Source organism: Apteryx mantelli, chromosome 34 (assembly GCF_036417845.1).
Source record: "Apteryx mantelli isolate bAptMan1 chromosome 34, bAptMan1.hap1, whole genome shotgun sequence".
Lineage (NCBI taxonomy): Eukaryota > Metazoa > Chordata > Aves > Apterygiformes > Apterygidae > Apteryx > Apteryx mantelli.
Genome location: NC_090011.1, coordinates 2,289,077 through 2,306,992, shown reverse-complemented (window position 1 = coordinate 2,306,992; position 17,916 = coordinate 2,289,077). Strand labels below are relative to the sequence as shown.

General features: G+C 74.4%; 1 protein-coding gene and 1 long non-coding RNA gene across 4 annotated transcripts; both read left to right on the top strand.

Annotated features, from left to right (window-relative positions):
* Positions 1–11,494: 11,494 nt before the first annotated feature.
* On the top strand, positions 11,495–14,704 carry LOC136994897 (PE-PGRS family protein PE_PGRS33-like). Its single transcript, XM_067314303.1, has 4 exons — positions 11,495–11,565; positions 12,216–12,316; positions 12,607–12,694; positions 13,367–14,704. Exons 3-4 carry the CDS (start codon positions 12,679–12,681, stop codon positions 14,317–14,319), a joined length of 969 nt encoding a protein of 322 aa, XP_067170404.1. The 5' UTR covers positions 11,495–11,565; positions 12,216–12,316; positions 12,607–12,678; the 3' UTR covers positions 14,320–14,704.
* Positions 14,705–15,397: 693 nt separating this feature from the next.
* On the top strand, positions 15,398–17,915 carry LOC136994936 (uncharacterized). Of its 3 annotated transcripts, none has more exons than XR_010886709.1 (3): positions 15,398–15,467; positions 17,186–17,286; positions 17,896–17,915. It is a non-coding gene; the product is annotated as an uncharacterized lncRNA (long non-coding RNA). The 3 variants fall into 3 exon arrangements; XR_010886707.1 differs by lacking the exon at positions 17,896–17,915 and adding an exon at positions 17,733–17,753; XR_010886708.1 differs by lacking the exon at positions 17,896–17,915 and adding an exon at positions 17,550–17,570.
* The last annotated feature ends 1 nt before the right edge of the window (position 17,916 follows it).

The following is a 17,916-nucleotide window of genomic DNA, read 5'->3' as shown; positions in this document are numbered from 1 at the left end:
GGGACACCAGAGTGGTGACTGGGGGGTGCTGGGGAATACGGGGAGGGACTGGGGGGCACTGGGGCAGGGCTGGGGGGGGACCAGGGGACACTGGGGGGGTACTGGGAGGCACTGGGAGGGACTGGGGTGAACCTGGGGGCACTGGGGGAAGCCCTGGGGCGCTTGGGGGGGGAATTCGGGGGGCCGTGGGGCTGGCGGGGGGCACTTGGGGGGCGCCGTGGGGCTGGCGGGGGGCACTCGGGGGGCACCGTGGGGCCGGCGGGGGGCAGTTAGGGGGGCGCCGTGGGGCTGGCAGGGGGCACTCGGGGGGCGCCGTGGGGCCGACGGGGGGCACTCGGGGGGCACTGTGGGGCCGGCGGGGGGCAGTTAGGGGGCGCCGTGGGGCTGGCAGGGGGCACTCGGGGGGCGCTGTGGGGCCGGCGGGGGGCAGTTAGGGGGCGCCGTGGGGCTGGCAGGGGGCACTCGGGGGGCGCTGTGGGGCCGGCGGGGGGCACTCGGGGGGCGCCGTGGGGCCAGCGGGGGGCAGTTAGGGGGCGCCGTGGGTCACCGTGGCCCCCCCGACCCCCCCCAGCCTGGGCCCCGACGACTTCATCCGCACGCCCACGGGCGACCTCTTCGTCAAGGCCTCGGTGCGCAAGGGGCTGCTGCCCGAGGTGCTCGAGGGGCTGCTGGCCGCCCGCAAGAGGTGGGGCTGCCCCACGGGGCCCGGGGGGGGGGGCGTGGGGGGGTCCCGGGGGGCGTGGGGCGCCGTGGGGCAGGTTCGGGGGGTCCCCGGGGGGGTCCCGGCTGCGCCAGGCGCTGCTGCCCGAGGTGCTCGAGGGGCTGCTGGCCGCCCGCAAGAGGTGGGGCTGCCCCACGGGGCGTGGGGGGGGGCGTGGGGGGGTCCCGGGGCGCCATGGGGCGGGTTCGGGGGGTCCTGGGAGTGTGTGGGGGGCCGTGGGGCGGGTTTGGAGGTCCCACGGGGCAGGTTTGGGGTGGGTTTGGGGTCCCTGTGGTGGCAGGTTTGCACGTCCCGGGGGCTCTCGGGGTGCCGTGGGGTGGGTTTGGGGGGTCCCAGGGGGGTGTGGGGGGCGTCGTGGGGCAGGTTCGGGGTCCCCAGTGGGTTTGGGGTCCCTGTGGGGCAGGTTTGGGGGTCCCAGGGGGGTCTGGGGGCGCCATGGGCAGGTTTGGGGGTCCCAGGGGGGTCTGGGGGCGCTGTGGGGTGGGTTTGGGGTCTCCAGGGAGGTGTTGGGGTCCCCGCGGGGTGGGTTTGGGGTGAGTTGGGGGTCCCTATGGGGCCGTGGGGTCCCTATGGGGCAGGAGAAGTTCCCTATGGGGCAGTGGGACCCTATGGGGCAGCAGCGAGGTCCCCGTGGGGCAGGTCCACGGGGGCGTTTGCGGGATGCCCAGGAGCGGGGCTGTTCCGTGGGGCGGCGTCGCCGTGGGGCGTCGCCGTGGGGCGGCAGCGCCGTGGGGCGGCGTCGCCGTGGGGCAGCCGTGGGTCCGGTGCGCAGGGCCAAGGCGGAGCTGGCGCAGGAGCGCGACCCCTTCCGGCGCCAGGTGCTGGACGGGCGGCAGCAGGCGCTCAAGGTCAGCGCCAACTCGGTGTACGGCTTCACCGGCGCCCAGGCCGGGCGCCTGCCCTGCCTCGCCATCTCCAGGTGAGCCCCACGGCTGCCCCACGGCTGCCCCACGGCTGCCCCACGGTGCCCCACGGCAGGGCTGCCCCACGGCGCTGCCCCACGGCGCTGCTGCCCCCCGCGGCGCAGCTGTCCTGCGCAGTGGGGCTGCACCGGGGCCCGGGCCGGGCGCCTGCCCTGCCTCGCCATCTCCCAGGTGAGCCCCACGGCTGCCCCACGGCTGCCCCACGGCGCTGCCCCACGGTGCCCCATGGCAGGGCTGCCCCACGGCGCTGCCCCACGGCGCTGCTGCCCCCCGCGGCGCGGCCGTCCTGCACGGTGCGGCTGCACCGGGGCCCGGGCCGGGCGCCTGCCCTGCCTCGCCATCTCCCAGGTGAGCCCCACGGCTGCCCCACGGCGCTGCCCCACGGCAGGGCTGCCCCACGGCGCTGCCCCACGGCGCTGCTGCCCCCCGCGGCGCAGCTGTCCTGCGCAGTGGGGCTGCACCGGGGCCCGGGCCGGGCGCCTGCCCTGCCTCGCCATCTCCCAGGTGAGCCCCACGGCTGCCCCACGGCTGCCCCACGGCGCTGCGCCCCACGGTGCCCCATGGCAGGGCTGCCCCACGGCGCTGCCCCACGGCGCTGCTGCCCCCGCGGCGCGGCCGTCCTGCACGGTGCGGCTGCACCGGGGCCCGGGCCGGGCGCCTGCCCTGCCTCGCCATCTCCCAGGTGAGCCCCACAGCGCCCCACGGCTGCCCCACGGCGCTGCCCCACGGCAGGGCTGCCCCATGGCGTGGCCTCACGGCGCTGCCGCCCCCCATGGCACGGCCGTCCTGCGCGGTGCAGCTGCTCTGGGGCCCACGCCGGGCGCCTGCCCTGCCTCGCCATCTCCCAGGTGAGCCCCACGGCTGCCCCACGGCTGCCCCACGGCGCCCACGGCAGGGCGGCCCCACGGCGCGGCCCCACGGCGCTGCCGCCCCCCCGTGGTGCAGCTGTCCTGCGCAGTGCGGCTGCACCGGCGCCCAGGCCGGGCGCCTGCCCTGCCTCGCCATCTCCTAGGTGAGCCCCACGGCTGCCCCACGGCTGCCCCACAGCTGCCCCACGGCGGGGCAGCCCCACAGCACGGCCCCACGGCATGGACCTGCCCCACAGCTGCCCCACGGCGCGGCCCTGCAGCGGGGCGGCCCCATGGCTGCCCCACGGTGCGGCTGCCCCACGGCACTGCCCCACGGCCTGGGCCTGCCCCACGGCCGTCCTGTGACTGCCCCATGGCGCAGCTTTGCCTCATGGTCCTGCCCCACGGCTGCCCCATGGTGCAGCTCTGCCCCATGGCTGCCCTGTGGCTGCCCCACGGCCGCCCCATGGCCTGGTCCTGCCCCATGGCTGCCCCACGGCCGCCCCATGGCACGGCCCTGCCCCCTGGTGCAGCCCCCCCGCCCTGCCCCCCGGCCCTGCCCCCACGGCGCCGCCGGGGCTTTCCGCCCCCTCCTGCCCCGGGACTCCCCCCCGCCGGGACTTTCTGGGCCAGACCCTGGGGCTTCCCGGGGCGCCCGAGCCGGGGAGGGGGGGGGTCCCTGCCCCCCGGCGGCCCCCCCGGCTCCCCATGGCACCCCATAGCACCCCACGGCACCCCCCGGCGCCCCACGGCTCCCCCCACGGCGCCCCGTCCCCCCGCAGAGCGTGACGGGCTTCGGGCGGCAGATGATCGAGCGCACGAAGCAGCTCATCGAGAGCCACTACTGCCTGGCCAACGGCTTCCCTGCCGACGCCAAGGTGCCGCGGGGGGGGCCCGGGGGGGGGCCGGGGGGTCTGGGGGGGGGCCCTGGGGTTTTGGGGGGGTCCCCAAGGGGATTGGGGGGGCCCCGGGGTGTCAGGGAGGGGTCTTGGGGGTCCCTGGGGAGCTCTCGGGTCTCCTGGGGGGTCTCTGGGGCATCAGGGGGGTCCCTGGGGGGGTCTGGGGGCTTTGGGGGGGCCCTGGAGGGGTCTGGGGGGTCTTGGGGGGGCCCTGGGGTTTTGGGGGGGTCCCGGGGGTCTTGGGGTGCCCCTGACCCCCCCGTGTCCCCCCCCCCCCCACGGCGCAGGTGGTGTACGGGGACACGGACTCGGTGATGTGCCGCCTGGGGGGGCTGGGGGGATCCCGGGGGTTTTGGGGGATCCTGGGGGGTTTTGGGGGGTCCCGGGGTTTTGGGGGGGTCCCGGGGGTTTTGGGGCGCCCCTGACCCCCCCGTGCCCCCCCCGTGCCCCCCCCCACGGCGCAGGTGGTGTACGGGGACACGGACTCGGTGATGTGCCGCCTGGGGGTGGCCTCGGTGGCCGAGGCGATGGCCCTGGGGCACCAGGCCGCCGACTGGGTCTCCGGCCACTTCCCGCCCCCCATCAAGCTGGAGTTCGAGAAGGTGGGGGGGGATGTCCCCAGCGTGTCCCCAGCGTGTCCCCAACATGTCACTGCATCCCCAATGTGTCCCCAACGGTGTCCCCAACGTGTCCCCAATGTGTCACTGCATCCCCAACGTGTCCCCAACGGTGTCCCAACGTGTCCCCCGTGTCCCCAATGTGTCACTGCGTCCCCAATGTGTCCTCAACGGTGTCCCCAACGCATCCCTGCATCCCCAACGGGGTCCCCGTGTCCCCTGCCGCATCCCCACGTCCCTAGTGGGGTCCCTACGGCGTCCCCGACAGCGTTCCTGATGCGTCCCCGTGTCCCCAACGGTGCCCCGCGGCGTCCCCGCGTCCCCCACCGTGTCCCCGCATCCCCAGTGGGGCCCCCGCAGTGTCCCACAGGTGTCGGGGGGGGGGGTCCCATGGGGGGTGGTGGGGATCTGGGGGTGCTGGGAGGTGCTGGGGGGGGTCCTATGGGTGCTGGGGGGTGCCAGGGGTCCCAGGGGGTCTTGGGGGGTGCCAGGGGTCCCGGGGGGTTTGGGGGGGTCCCGGGGGGGTCTCCCACGCGTGCCCCCCCCCCCCAGGTGTACTGGCCCTACCTGCTGATCAGCAAGAAGCGCTACGCGGGGCTGCAGTTCGCGGCGTGGCTGCCGGGGGGGGTTTGGGGGTCCCGGGGGGGTCTGGGGGGTCCCGGGGGGGTCCCGGGGGGGTCTCCCACGCGTGCCCCCCCCCCCAGGTGTACTGGCCCTACCTGCTGATCAGCAAGAAGCGCTACGCGGGGCTGCAGTTCGCGGCGCGGCCCGAGGCGCCCGGCCGGGTCGAGTGCAAGGGGCTGGAGGCCGTGCGGCGCGACAACTGCCCCCTCGTCGCCAGCCTGCTCGCCACCTGCCTGCGCCGCCTCCTCGTCGACCGGTGGGTGGTGCCGCCCCGGGGGGGGGCGCGGGGGGGGCACGGGGGGGTCCGGGAAGGGGGCCCCGGTGTCCGGGAGAGGGGTGTCACGGCGTCCAAGAGGGGGGTCGTGGTGCCTGGGGGTCGCCACCTGCCTGCGCCGTCTCCTCGTCGACCGGTGGGTGAGGTGCCGCCCCGGGGGGGGCGCGGGGGGGGCACGGGGGCGTCCGGGAAGGGGGCCCCGGTGTCCGGGAGAGGGGTGTCACGGCGTCCAAGAGGGGGGTCGTGGTGCCTGGGGGTCGCCACCTGCCTGCGCCGCCTCCTCGTCGACCGGTGGGTGCAGCGTCCGGGGGGGGCACGGGGGGGGCACGGGGGGGGTCCGGGGAGGCCCCAGCGTCCGGGAAGGGGGCCACGGCGGCCAGGGGGGGACCCTGGTGTCTGGGAGGGGGGGGGTCATGGTGGCTGGGGGGGGGACACAGCGGCTGGGGGGGAGTCCCCTCACCCCCCCGACCCTGTGTCCCCCCCCGCCACGGATCCGGCGGGGCAGTGGGGGGGTCCCTGACCCCCCCGACCCCGTGTCCCCCCCCGTCCCCCCCCCAGGGACCCGGCGGGGGCGGTGGCCCACGCGCAGGACGTCATCTCGGACCTGCTCTGCAACCGGGTCGACATCTCGCAGCTCGTCATCACCAAGGAGCTGACGCGGGCGGCCGCCGCCTACACGGGCCACCAGGCCCACGTGGAGCTGGCCGAGAGGTGACACCCCCGAACGGGCACCCCCAAACGGGGACCCCGAAACGGGGACCCCAAAAACGGGGACCCAAAAATGGGGACCCAAAAACGGGGACCCCAAACGGGCACCCAAAACCAGGCACCCGAAAACAGGCCCCCCCCGACCGCCTACACCGGCCTCCAGGCCCACGTGGAGCTGGCCGAGAGGTGACACCCCCGCAATGAGCACCCCGAAATGGGGACCCCAAAATGGGCACCCCAAAACCAGGCACCCAAAATGGGCACCCAAAAACGGGGACCCCCAAAACAGACCCCTAAAATAGCACCTGCAAAAGGGCCCCCGCAGAAAGGGCGCCTAGAAGGGGCCCCCCAAACTGGGGCCCCCCAAAACAAGCCCCCCACCCCAACCCCCCCCAGGATGCGGCGCCGCGACCCCGGCAGCGCCCCGGCCTGGGCGACCGCGTCCCCTACGTCATCGTCACCGGCGCCAAGGGGGTGGCCGCCTACATGAAGTCTGAGGTGAGGGGGGGCCCGGGGGGGACCCTGGGGACACGGGGGGACACCGGGGGGGGGACGGGGGGCATCAGGGATGACGGGGGGACATCAGAGACACAGGGGGGACACTGGGGACACCGGGGGGGGCAGCAGGGGCACTGGGGGGCTTGTGGGGACACCAGGAGGACATGAGGGGACACAGGGGAGCTTTTGGGGACACTGGGGGGACACTGGGGGGACACTGGTGGGGCAGCAGGGACACTGGGGGGACCCTGGGGACATGGGGGACACATGGGGGCAGCAGGGACACTGGGGGGGCTTGTGGGGACATCAAGGGGACATGAGGGGACACTGGGGGGGCTTTTGGGGACACTGGAGGACCCCAGGGACATGGGGGGACCCTGGGGACGCTGGGGACATGGAGGGACACAGGGGGGGCAGCAGGGGACACTGGGGGGACACTGGGGTCATGGGGGGGACCCTGAGGACACTGGGGGGGGCAGCAGGGACACTGAGGGGACCCCGGGGACATGGGGGGACCCTGGGACACCGGGGACACCGGGGGGCAGCAGGGACACTGGGGGGCTTGTGGGGACACCAAGGGGACATGAGGGGACACGGGGGGGACAAGGAGGGAGCGGGGGGCCGCGGAGGGGACGGAGGGCAGTGGCGCGGCCGCTCCCCGACGCCGGTGTCCCCCCGCGTCCCCCCGCGTCCCCCCAGGACCCCATCTACGCGCTGGAGAACAACCTGCCCATCGACACCCAGTACTACCTGGAGCAGCAGCTGGCCAAGCCCCTGCTGCGCATCTTCGAGCCCATCCTGGGCGAGGGCAAGGCCGAGAGCGTCCTGCTGCGTGAGCGACCCCCCCGGGACCCCCCCGGGACCCCCCCGGACCCCCCTGACCCCCCCGGGACCCCCCCAACCCCCCCCGGCACCCCAAAACCCCCCGGGGACCCCGCAAACCTCCCCGGCACCCGCCACCCCCCGGCACCCGCCAGCCCCGTCCAGGGCAAAGCCGAGGGCGTCCTGCTGCGTGAGCGACCCCCCCCCCCCCCCCGGGACCCCCCAAAATCCTCCAGGGCCCCCCCAACCCCCCCGGGGACCCCCCCAATCTCTTTGCCCCCCCCAAATCCCCCCCAAAACCTCTGGGAACCCCCCAAATCCGCCCCCGGCACCCGCCAGCCCCGTCCCGGGCGAGGCTGAGAGTGTCCTGCTGCGTGAGCGACCCCCCCCCGGGACCCCCCAAAATCCTCCAGGACCCCCCCAAACCCCCCCCGGGATCCCCCCAAATCCTCTGGAGCCCCCAAAACCCCCCGGGATCCCCCAAATCCCCCGGGACCCCCCCAAGCCCCCTTGAACCCCCCCCGAGGACCCACCAGCTTGGGCAGCGGGTGCCCTGGGATGGCAGTGGGTTGGGGGGACATGGGAGGGGTTTGGGGGGGTCCCGGGGGTTTTGGGGGCCCCCCGGGGGTTTTGGGGCCCCCCGGGTTTTGGGGGTCCCCCTGACCCCCCCCCGTCTCCCGCAGGGGGGGAGCACACGCGCTGCAAGACGGTGCTGACGGCCAAGGTGGGGGGGCTCATGGCCTTCGCCACCAAGCGCAGCACCTGCGTGGGCTGCCGGGCCCTGCTGCCCCGCGACGGTGAGCGGGGGCCCCCAAAACACGGGGGGGCCCCAAAAACACGGGGGGGACCCCAAAAACATGGGGGGACCCCAAACCCCCGGGAGCCCCCCCAGGGATCCCTGCCCAGCCTGGGCCCTGCTGCCCTGCGACGGTGAGCGGGGGCCCCCAAAACACGGGGGGGCCCCAACACCCCCCTCGGGGAACCCCAAAAACATGGGGGGACCCAAACCCCCAGGAGCCCCCCCCAGGGATCCCTGCCCAGCCTGGGCCCTGCTGCCCCGCGACGGTGAGCGGGGGCCCCCAAAACACGGGGGGGCCCCAAAAACACAGGGGGGACCCCAACACCCCCCTCGGGGAACCCCAAAAACATGGGGGGACCCCAAACCCCCGGGAGCCCCCCCAGGGATCCCTGCCCAACCTGGGCCCTGCTGCCCCGCGACGGTGAGCGGGGGCCCCCAAAACACGGGGGGGCCCCAAAAACACGGGGGACCCCAACACCCCCCTTGGGCACCCCAAAAACCCCCCAGGGACCCTAACCCCCCCTGGGAGCCCCCCCCAGGGATCCCTGCCCAGCCTGGGCCCTGCTGCCCCGCGACGGTGAGCGGGGGCCCCCAAAACACGGGGGGACCCCAAAAACACGGGGGGGACCCAACACCCCCCGGGGGACCCCAAAAACACGGGGGGACCCTGAAACCCCCCGGGAAGCCCCCAGCCCCCCCCCAGGGACCCCCCCGAGGTCCCCAGAGCCCCCGGGACCCCCCTGGGGATCCCTCCCGACCCCCCCGGCTACCCCGACCCCCCCCGGGGACCCCCAGAGCACCGCTGCCCCCCCCTCCGCACGGGGCAGGATCGGGGGGGGCTCCCTGGGGCAGGATCTGCCCCCCCCGGGGCAGGATGAGGCCCCCAATTGCCCCCAATTCCCCCCCCCCAGGAGCCGTGTGCGACTTCTGCCGGCAGCGCGAGTCGGAGCTCTACCAGAAAGAGGTGGGGGGGGCCCGGACGCCTGGGCCCCTTGGGGGGGGGGGAGGGGAGGGAAGGGAGGCCCCCCCGGACGCCTGGGCCCCTTGGGAGAGGGGGGGAGGGGAGGCCCCCCCCCCGGACGCCTGGGCCCCTTGGGGGGGGGAGGGGAGGGAAGGGAGGCCCCCCCGGACGTCTGGGACCCTTGGGAGAGGGGGGGGGAGGGGAGGCCCCCCCCCCCGGACGCCTGGGCCCCCTGGGGGTAAAACCAGGTGTCTGGAGGGGGGTTGGGGATGGGGGACCCGGACGCCTGGGCCCCCTTTGGACGTCTGGGCCCCTTGGGAGGGAGGGGGGAGGGAGGGTCCCCCCGGACGCCTGGGCCCCTCGGCGAGGGGGGAGGGGAGGGTCCCCCCGGACACTTGGGTCCCCTGGGAACTGGTGGCAAGGGGGGGAACCCGGACGCCTGGGCCCCTCGGCGGGGGGAGGAGGGGAAGTGCCCCCGGATGCCTGGGCCCCTTGGGGGGGAGGGGGAATGTCCCCACCGGACGCCTGGGCCCCTCGGCGAGGGGGGGGGGAGGGGAGGCCCCCCCGGACGCCTGGGCCCCGTGCTGAGGCGGCGCGGGGGGGGGGGGGGGCGGCAGATCTCGCACCTGGCGGCGCTGGAGGAGAAGTTCTCGCGGCTGTGGACGCAGTGCCAGCGCTGCCAGGGCTCCCTGCACGAGGACGTGCTGTGCACCAGGTGGGCGCGTCCCCCCCCCCGTGTCACCCCGTGTCCCCCCCCGTGTCACCCCCCCCCCCCCGCCGCGTCCCCGCGCGGTTCCCACGGGATCGCAGCCGCCGCCGCCGCCGCCCGGGAGCCGCCCGAGCCGCTTTAGGGCCCCATAAATCTTCCGCTGCCACCGCCGCCGCCGCCGCCGCCCTGTCACCGCCGCGTCCCCGGGCCTGGGACCGCGTCCCCGAGGCGCCTCCCGCGTCCCCAATGTCCCCGATGTCCCCCGATGCCGTTCCCGATGTCCCCAGCACCCCCGCTGCTCTCCCCAATGTCCCATGTCCCTGGTGTCCCCAACATCCCCGACACTGTCCCCAACGTCCCCAATATCCCTGATGTCCCCAGTGCTGTCCCTGATGTCCCCACATCCCCGTGATGCCGTCCCTGTCCCCAACATCCCCCTGATGCTGTCCCTGATGTCCCAAGTCCCCTGATGCTGTCCCCAGTGTCCCCAACGCTGTCCCTGATGTCCCCAACGTCCCCCGACACCGTCCCCATCCCCAACATCCCCCTGATGCTATCCTTGATGTCCTCAATGTCCCCCGATGCTGTCCCCAGTGTCCCCAACGCTGGCCCTGATGTCCCAACGTCCCCCCGACGCCATCCCCATCCCCAATGTCCCCAACGCTGTCCCTGATGTCCTGACGTCCCCGACATCCCCTGACGCCATCCCCGATGTCCCCGCCGGCCCCCTGACGCCGTCCCTGTCCCGCCGGCCCCCGCAGCCGCGACTGCCCCATTTTCTACATGCGCAAGAAGGTGCAGAAGGACCTGGACGACCAGGAGCGCTGGTGGCTCGGTTCGGGCCCCCGAGCTGGTGACGGCGCCCCGGACGCCGGGGCCCCCCGGACGCCTGGGCCCCCGGACGCCTGGGCCCCCGCCCCTCCCCCTCCCCCCCCCCGCCCCGGGCGGCCGTCGGGGCCGTTTTGTGCTTTTCTACGGTGAATAAAAGCTTATTTTTACACCTGGACGTGCGTGTGGGGGGGGGGAGGTGGGGGGTCCCGGACGCCTGGGCCCCCCAGCGAGGGGAGCCGGGACTTGAGGTCGGAGCCCGGACACCTGGCCCGCTCTCGACCGGCGCAGGGGGGATCCCGGACACCTGGGCCCCGGGCGGCCGGAGGGAGTATCCCGGACGCCTGGGCCCCGCCTCGCGCGCGCGGGGAATTTCGCCGGCAGCTCGGCCCCGTCCCCTCCCCGCGGGGGCTATAAACGGGCGGCGCGCGAGGCCCTCGCCCGGATCCCGCACCGCTCCCGCACGGATCCCACAGCGATCCTGCACGGATCCCGCACTGATCCTGCACGGATCCCGCACCCATCCCGCACAGATCCCGCACGGCTCCTGCACCCATCCCGCACGGATCCCGTACGGATCCCGCACGGATCCCGCACGGATCCTGCACGGCTCCTGCACACATCCCGCACGGATCCTGCACGGATCCCGCACCGCCCTCGTACAGATCCCGCACGGATCCCGCACGGATCCCGCGCGAGTCTCTCCGCCGCCGCGGCGCCATGCTGACCCTGGACGCGTCCCCGTGAGTGGGGCGCTGGGGGGGACGACGGACGGACACGGGGGGGTGGAACCCGGCCTCGTCTGTGTCCCCCCCCCCTCGTTTGCTCTCCTCGTTATGCAAATGGGGGCCATTTGCATCGGCCCATGGGGGGGGACACGGGGGGGGGACGGACGGAGGGGACAGACGGGGGACGGACGGATGTGGGGACATCACTCGGGGGGGGGGCCGGGGACACACTGACCCCCCCACACACTTTGTCCCCACAGGTTTGATGGCTCCCAGTACAGCTATGGGGTAGGACACCCCGGACACCTGGGCCCCTTTTGGGGGGCACCCGGACGCCTGGGCCCCCTGGCGGGGGGTGATGGGGTCACCTGGATGCCTGGGCCCCTTTGAGGGGGGGCACCCGGACGCCTGGGCCCCCTGGGGGGTGGGGTTTGTGACCTGGACACCTGGGTCCCCTGTGTGTGTGGGGGGGATGGGGCTGCCCGGACGCCTGGGCCCACGGCTGCTCCTGACCCCCCTCCCCCCCCCAGGTCCCCTCCGGCTCCTTCTGCGACCTCGACTCCTGCCCCCCCCCGCTGGGCCCCGGCGTCCCCGACCCCCTCGCAGGTGGGTGGTGCTGACGTCACGGGAAGGGGGCGGGGCCGGCATGCAAATGAGCGCCGCGATTTGCATGCGGCAGCCGCGCCCGGCCCCGCCCCCGCCCCGGACGCCTGGGTTCTTTCCCGGGGGGGGGAGGGGGGGGGCCGGGGACTGTGGAGCCCTTGTGTTCCCGGGGGGGGGGCGGGGCTGGCCCGGACGCCTGGGCCCCCGGGGGGGGGAAGGGCGCCCGGACACCTGGGTCCCGGGGGGGGAGAGCACCTGGATGCCTGGGCCCCTGGGTGTGGGGGCTGTTGGGGGTGACGTGGGGCCGCCCGGACGCCTGGGCCCCTGGGTGTGGGGGGTGTTGGGGGTGACGCGGGGCCGCCCGGACGCCTGGGCCCCTGGGTGTGGGGGGGGTTGGGGGTGACGCTGGGGCCGCCCGGACACCTGGGCCCCTGGGTGTGGGGGGGGTTGGGGGTGACGCGGGGCCGCCCGGACACCTGGGCCCCTGGGTGTGGGGGGGGTTGGGGGTGACGTGGGGCCGCCCGGACGCCTGGGCCCCTGGGTGTGGGGGGGGTTGGGGGTGACGCGGGGCCGCCTGGACGCCTGGGCCCCTGGGTGTGGGGGGGGTTGGGGGTGACGTGGGGCCGCCCGGACGCCTGGGCCCTCGCCCGCAGAGCCCTGCCCCGATTGGCCGCTGCTGCCCGACGCCTTCGAGGCCTTTGAGCTGGGAGCCTGCGCGGCCCCCCCCGGCGGGGTGGGGGGGCCCCCCCCACCGGTGAGCGCCCGGACGCCTGGCCCCGCAGGGTGGGGGTGGGGGGCGCCTGGACGCCTGGGCCCTGCGGGGTGGGGGTGGGGGGCACCCGGACGCCTGGGCCCCTGGAGGTGGGGGGGGCACCTGGACGCCTGGGCCCTGGGGGTTGGGGGGGGGGGCACCCAGACGCCTGGGCCCCTGAGGGGTGGGGGGGGGGCACCCGGACGCCTGGGCCCCTGGGGGTGGGGGCTGGGGACAGGGCAGGGCCCGGACGCCTGGGTCCCCGGCGTGACCCCGCTGACCCCGGCCCCCAGCCCTGCCCCCCCCCGGCGGCTCCGGCCCCCAACAGCTCTGACTCGGAATCGGACGATGCTGCGACCCCGGGGATGTCCCCCGGCCCCGGTGAGTCCCCCTGGTGTCCCCACGGTGTCCCCCTGGTGTCCCCCTGGTGTCCCCATGGTGTTCCCATGGTGTCCCCATGTTCCCATGGTGTCTTCATGTCCCCATGGTGTCCCACGGTGTCCCCATGATCTCCCATGGTGTCTCCTTGGTGTCTCTATGTCCCCATGGTGTCCTCATGGTGTCCCCATGGTGTCCCTATGTCCCCATGGTGTCCTCATGGTCTCCTCAGGTGTCCCCATGGTGTCCCTATGTCCCCATGGTGTCCTCATGGTCTCCTCATGGTGCCCCCATGTCCCCATGGTGTCTCTGTGTCCCATGATGTCCCCATGGTGTCCCCACGGTGTCCCACAGTGTCCCCATGGTGTCCCCATGTCCCCATGGTGTCCCCATGGTGTCCTCATGGTGTCCCCATGGTGTCCCTATGTCCCCATGGTGTCCTCATGGTCTCCTCATGGTGTCCCCATGGTGTCCCTATGTCCCCATGGTGTCCTCATGGTCTCCTCATGGTGCCCCCATGTCCCCATGGTGTCCCCATGTCCCCATGGTGTCCTCATGGTGTCCCCATGGTGTCCCATGTCCCCATGGTGTCCCTATGTCCCCGTGGTGCCCCCACGGTGCCTCTGTGGCGTCCCCGCGACGACGTCCCCACGAGGTGCCCGTGTGCCCGCGCAGGTCCCCGCGGCCGCGAGCGCCTCTTCCAGTTCCTGCTGGGCGTGCTGGAGCGGGGCGAGCTGCCGCAGTGCGTGTGGTGGGTGCAGCGCGACGCCGGCGTCTTCCAGTTCAGCTCGCGCCACAAGGAGACGCTGGCGCGGGCCTGGGGCCGCCGCAAGGGCAACCGGCGCGCCATGACCTACCCCAAGCTGGCGCGCGCCCTGCGCACCTACGCCCGCACCGGCGAGGTGCGCAAGGTGCGCCGCAAGCTCACCTACCGCTTCGGCCCCGCGCTGCTGCCCCCCGCCCCGCGCGGCCCTGCTGGCACCGGCAACCCCGCGGGAGGTCCCGCTGCCACCGTCGGCCCCGTGGCAGGTCTCACGGGTAGCCCTGGTGGCACCGTCGACCCCCTAGGAGGTCTCACAGGAGATCCTGGTGACGCCATCCGGCCTGTAGGAGGTCCCGCTGCCACCGTCGGCCCCGTGGCAGGTCTCACGGGTGGCGCTGGTGGCACCGGGAACCCCATAGGAGGTCCACTGGGTGGCCCTGGTGGCACCGTCAACGCCGTGGGAGGTCTCGCGGGTGGCCCTGGCGGCATCGTCAGCCTCATAGGAGGTCTCATAGGTGGCCCTGGTGGCATCGTCAACCCCATAGGAGGTCCCCTGGGTGGCCCTGGTGGCATCATGAACCCTAGAGGAGGTCCCACATGTGGCCCCGGTGGCACCGTGAGCTCCATGGGGTGTCCCATGGGTGGCCCCAGGGCTCATGTGCCCCATGCGGGGTGTCCCTTGGGTGGCCCTGGTGGCTCTGTCAGCCCTATAGGGTGCCCCACAGGTGGCCCTGGTGGCCCCGTGAGCCCCATGGGGTGCCCCATAGGTAGCCCTGGTGACCCTGGTGGCCCTGTGAGCGCCATGGGATGCCCCATAGGTGGGCCCTGGTGGCCCCATGAGCCCCATGGGGTGCCCCATAGGTAGCCCTGATGGCCCCGGTGGTCCCATGAGCCCCATGGGATGCCCCATAGGTAGCCCTGGTGACCCCGGTGACCTGGTGAGCCCCATGGGGTGCCCCATAGGTGGCCCTGGTGCCCGGTGGCCCTGTGAGCCCCATGGGGTGCCCCATAGGTGGCCCTGGTGGCCCGGTGGCCCTGTGAGCCCCATGGGGTGCCCCATTGGTGGCCCTGGTGACCTGGTGAGCCCCATGGGGTGCCCCATAGGCATCCCCCTGCCCCCCTAGTGCCCCCCCTCACTGCACTGACCCCCGCCCACCTGGGGTGGGGTGGGGCCCGGACGCCTGGGCCCTCTGTATTTATAGCCCCCCCCAGGTGGAGGTGGCTGAAAAATTTATAAATTCTCAATAAAATGGGCAAAAGAGACAAGAATGGAGAAATTGTGGGGGGTGCGAATGCCTGGGTCCCCTGGGAGGGTCTGGGGGTTGCTTGGGGGGGGGGGTCTAGGGGGCGACTGGGACCCAGTGGGGTAACTGGGGGGGTCTAGGGGGTAACTGGGACCAGTGGGGGAAATGGGGGGCTTTAGGGGGCAACTGGGACCCAGGGGGGCAACTGGGGGGGGTCTAGGTGGTAACTGGAACCAGTGGGGGTAACTGGGTGGGTCTATGGGATAGACTGGGACCTGGGGGGTAACTGGGACCGGAGGGGTAACTGGGAGGGGTCTGGGGGGGCAACTGGGACGGGGGGAGTGGCCGCGGCGGCGCGTGGGCGGGGCCAGCCGTGACTGGCGTGGCCGCCCGCCTATGGGCACGCGGGAGGGCGGGGCTGCCCCCGCCGCGGAGGCGGTGCCCGCCGCGGAGGCGGCTGATTGAACGCCGCACTGCCCAATCGTATCCCTCCGACCCCGCCGAGGCCCCGCCCCCTCCGGGGCCGCGCGCGAGCATGCCGGGGGACGGGGGGGGTGAAGGAGGTGGCCGAGCGGCGGCCGCGCCGCCCAATCGCCCGCCGCGGCCGGGGGGCGGCGGCCAATGGAACGCCGGGGAGGCGGGTCCCGCCCCGCCCCCGCTATAAAAGGCGGGGTCCCGCCGCCAGGCGGGGCGGGAGGCGGGGGGGGCTTCTTCGCTCGCGCTCGGCGTCGCTCACAAGATGGCGGAGGCGGCCAACTGCATCATGGAGGTGAGGGGAGGCCCCGGGGCGCCGGTTGGGGGGGGGGGGGGGCCGGGGGGGCTCCGTGGGGCCGGCGGGGCCCGGGGGGGGGCTCCGTAGGGCCGGGGGGGGGCTCGGCGGGGCCGGGGGAGGGGAGGGTCGCTCAATGGGGCCTGGGGGGGCCTGAGGGGATGGGGGGGGGGCTCGGTGGGGCCGGGCAGGGTATAACGGCCCCGGGGGGGGGGTCGTTTAACGGCCCCGGGCGGGGGGGGCAGTTCGGGGGGGGCCGTAACGGGGCCGGAGCGATCAATGGAGCCGGGCGGGGGAAGGGCGGGGGGTCGTTTGCCCCCCCCGGGGGGTATTTAGACCCCGGGGGGGGTATTTGTGCCCGTGCGGGGTATTTAGACCCCCCAGGGGGGCATTTAGGCCCCGGGGGGGTATTTGGGCCGGGGGGGGCGGCCCCACGTGGAGGCCCCGGTGGCGGCGGGGCCACGTGGGGGGTCCCGGCTCCCCCCACCCCCCCGGGGCGGCCCCGCCCCCGCCACGCGGCTCCCGCCGCCCCCGGGGACAAAGCCGGGGGGGGCCCGGACGCCTGGGTCCCTCCGGAGACCCCCCCTTTCCCCCCCCCCTTCACGAGAGCTCCGGGCGGTGTCGCGATAGCGAAGGGTCCTGTCGCGATAGGCTGCGGGGGGGGGGGTGAAGGAGGCCCCAGGGGCTTGCGATAGGGCGAGGGGGGTCTGTTGGGGGGGTCCTGTCGCGACAGGGCTTGGGGGGGTCTGTCGGGACAGATGGGCTCCGTGTTTGGGGAGGGGGTGCTTTTTGGGGGGGGCCTGTCGTGATAAGAGAACAGTGTGTGTGTGTGTGTGGGGGGGTCTGGTCGCGATTGGGGGGGGTCCCGTCGGGACAGGGCTCGTTGTGACGGGGCAGTCTGGGGGGGGGGGTGTCGTGATGGGGGGGGGCCCTGTCGTGACAGGGAGGTGACCTAGAGCCGTCTGCTTGTGTGGCTGTCGCGGGGGGGATGACGACAGGAGCTGCCCCCCCCGGCCCCCAAATTGCCCTTCTGCCCCCCCAAAGTTGTGCCCCTAAAACCACCTTCCCCATGGGGGGCTCGTGGCCCCCCCAAATCCTCCCTGGCCCCCCACGTGGGGTCCCGGGCCCTCGTGGCCCCCCCGATCCTTGCTAGCCCCCCACGTGGGGGTCCCAGGCCCTCCCAGGCCCCCCCAACTCTTTGTAGCCCCCCCAGCTCTCTCCTAGCCCCCCACGTGGGGGTTGTGCCCCCCCCCACGGGGGTCCCAGGCCCTCGCAGAGCCCCCCCCGGCCCCTCGCTAGCAGCCCCCCCCCCCCCCCCAAAGGGGGTCCGGGCCCTCGTGGCCCCCCCCCGGGGCGCCCGGCCCCATTGACGTCTCTCCCTTGCTCTCTTCTAGACCTTTGTAGCCACCCTGGCTAACGGGATGAGCCTCCGGCCGGCGCTAGAAGATGTAAATATCCTTTAACCCCCCCCCCCCCAAAAAGCAACACTCAGGGCCCCCCAAACCCCCCCGCGCCCCCCCCCGGCCCCCCCCCCGGCAGCCCCACGCGCCCGTTTTCGGGGACACGGAGCAGGCGGCAGATGGGGGCCCCCCCCCGCGTTGTTTTGGGTTTGTTTTTTATTTTTTTGGGGGGGGTGTCGGTGTGTTTTGGGGCCCCCCCGGGTCTGACCTGTCCCCCCCCCCTCTCCCCGTGTCCCCCCCCCTTCCCCCCCCCGGCAGGTCTCGTGCCCCCCGGCAGAGAGCAGCACCAAGCCATCGGCCGAGGAGATGACGTCCAAGGATTACTACTTCGACTCCTATGCCACTTCGGCATCCACGAGGTGACCCCCGGCGCCCCCCCCCGGGCCCCCCCTGCCGCTGTGGGGCTGTTTTGGGGACCCCCCCGCGGGTTTTGGGGGTTGGGGGGGGCGTGGGGTCCCCTCCCGCTGCACCACGGACCCCATTTGTCCTGGTGTTCGGGGTTCCGCCCCGGGGGGGGGTTGGGGTGCCCAAGGCCCCCCCCCAATCCTCTGCCCCCCCCCCCCACCGGAGGGTGTTGAAGGCTGAGGTGGGGTTTTGGGGCCCCCCCTGTGTCCCCCCCCAGGAGATGCTGAAGGACGAGGTGGCGTTTGGGGGTGCTGGAGGGGGCAGCTTGGGGGGGGCTCAGGGCTGGTTGGGGGCTCAGGGCAGGTTGGGGGGGCTCAGGGCAGGTCCGGGGGGTGTTTCAGGGTGCTGGGGGGGGTTTTGGGGTGCTGGGCCCCCCCGAACCCCCCCGTGCCCCCCCCAGGAGATGCTGAAGGATGAGGTGGCGTTTGGGGGTGCTGGAGGGGGCAGCTTGGGGGGGGCTCAGGGCTGGTTGGGGGCTCAGGGCAGGTCCGGGGGGTGTTTCGGGGGTGCTGGGGGGGGTTTTGGGGTGCTGGGCCCCCCCGAACCCCCCCGTGCCCCCCCAGGAGATGCTGAAGGACGAGGTA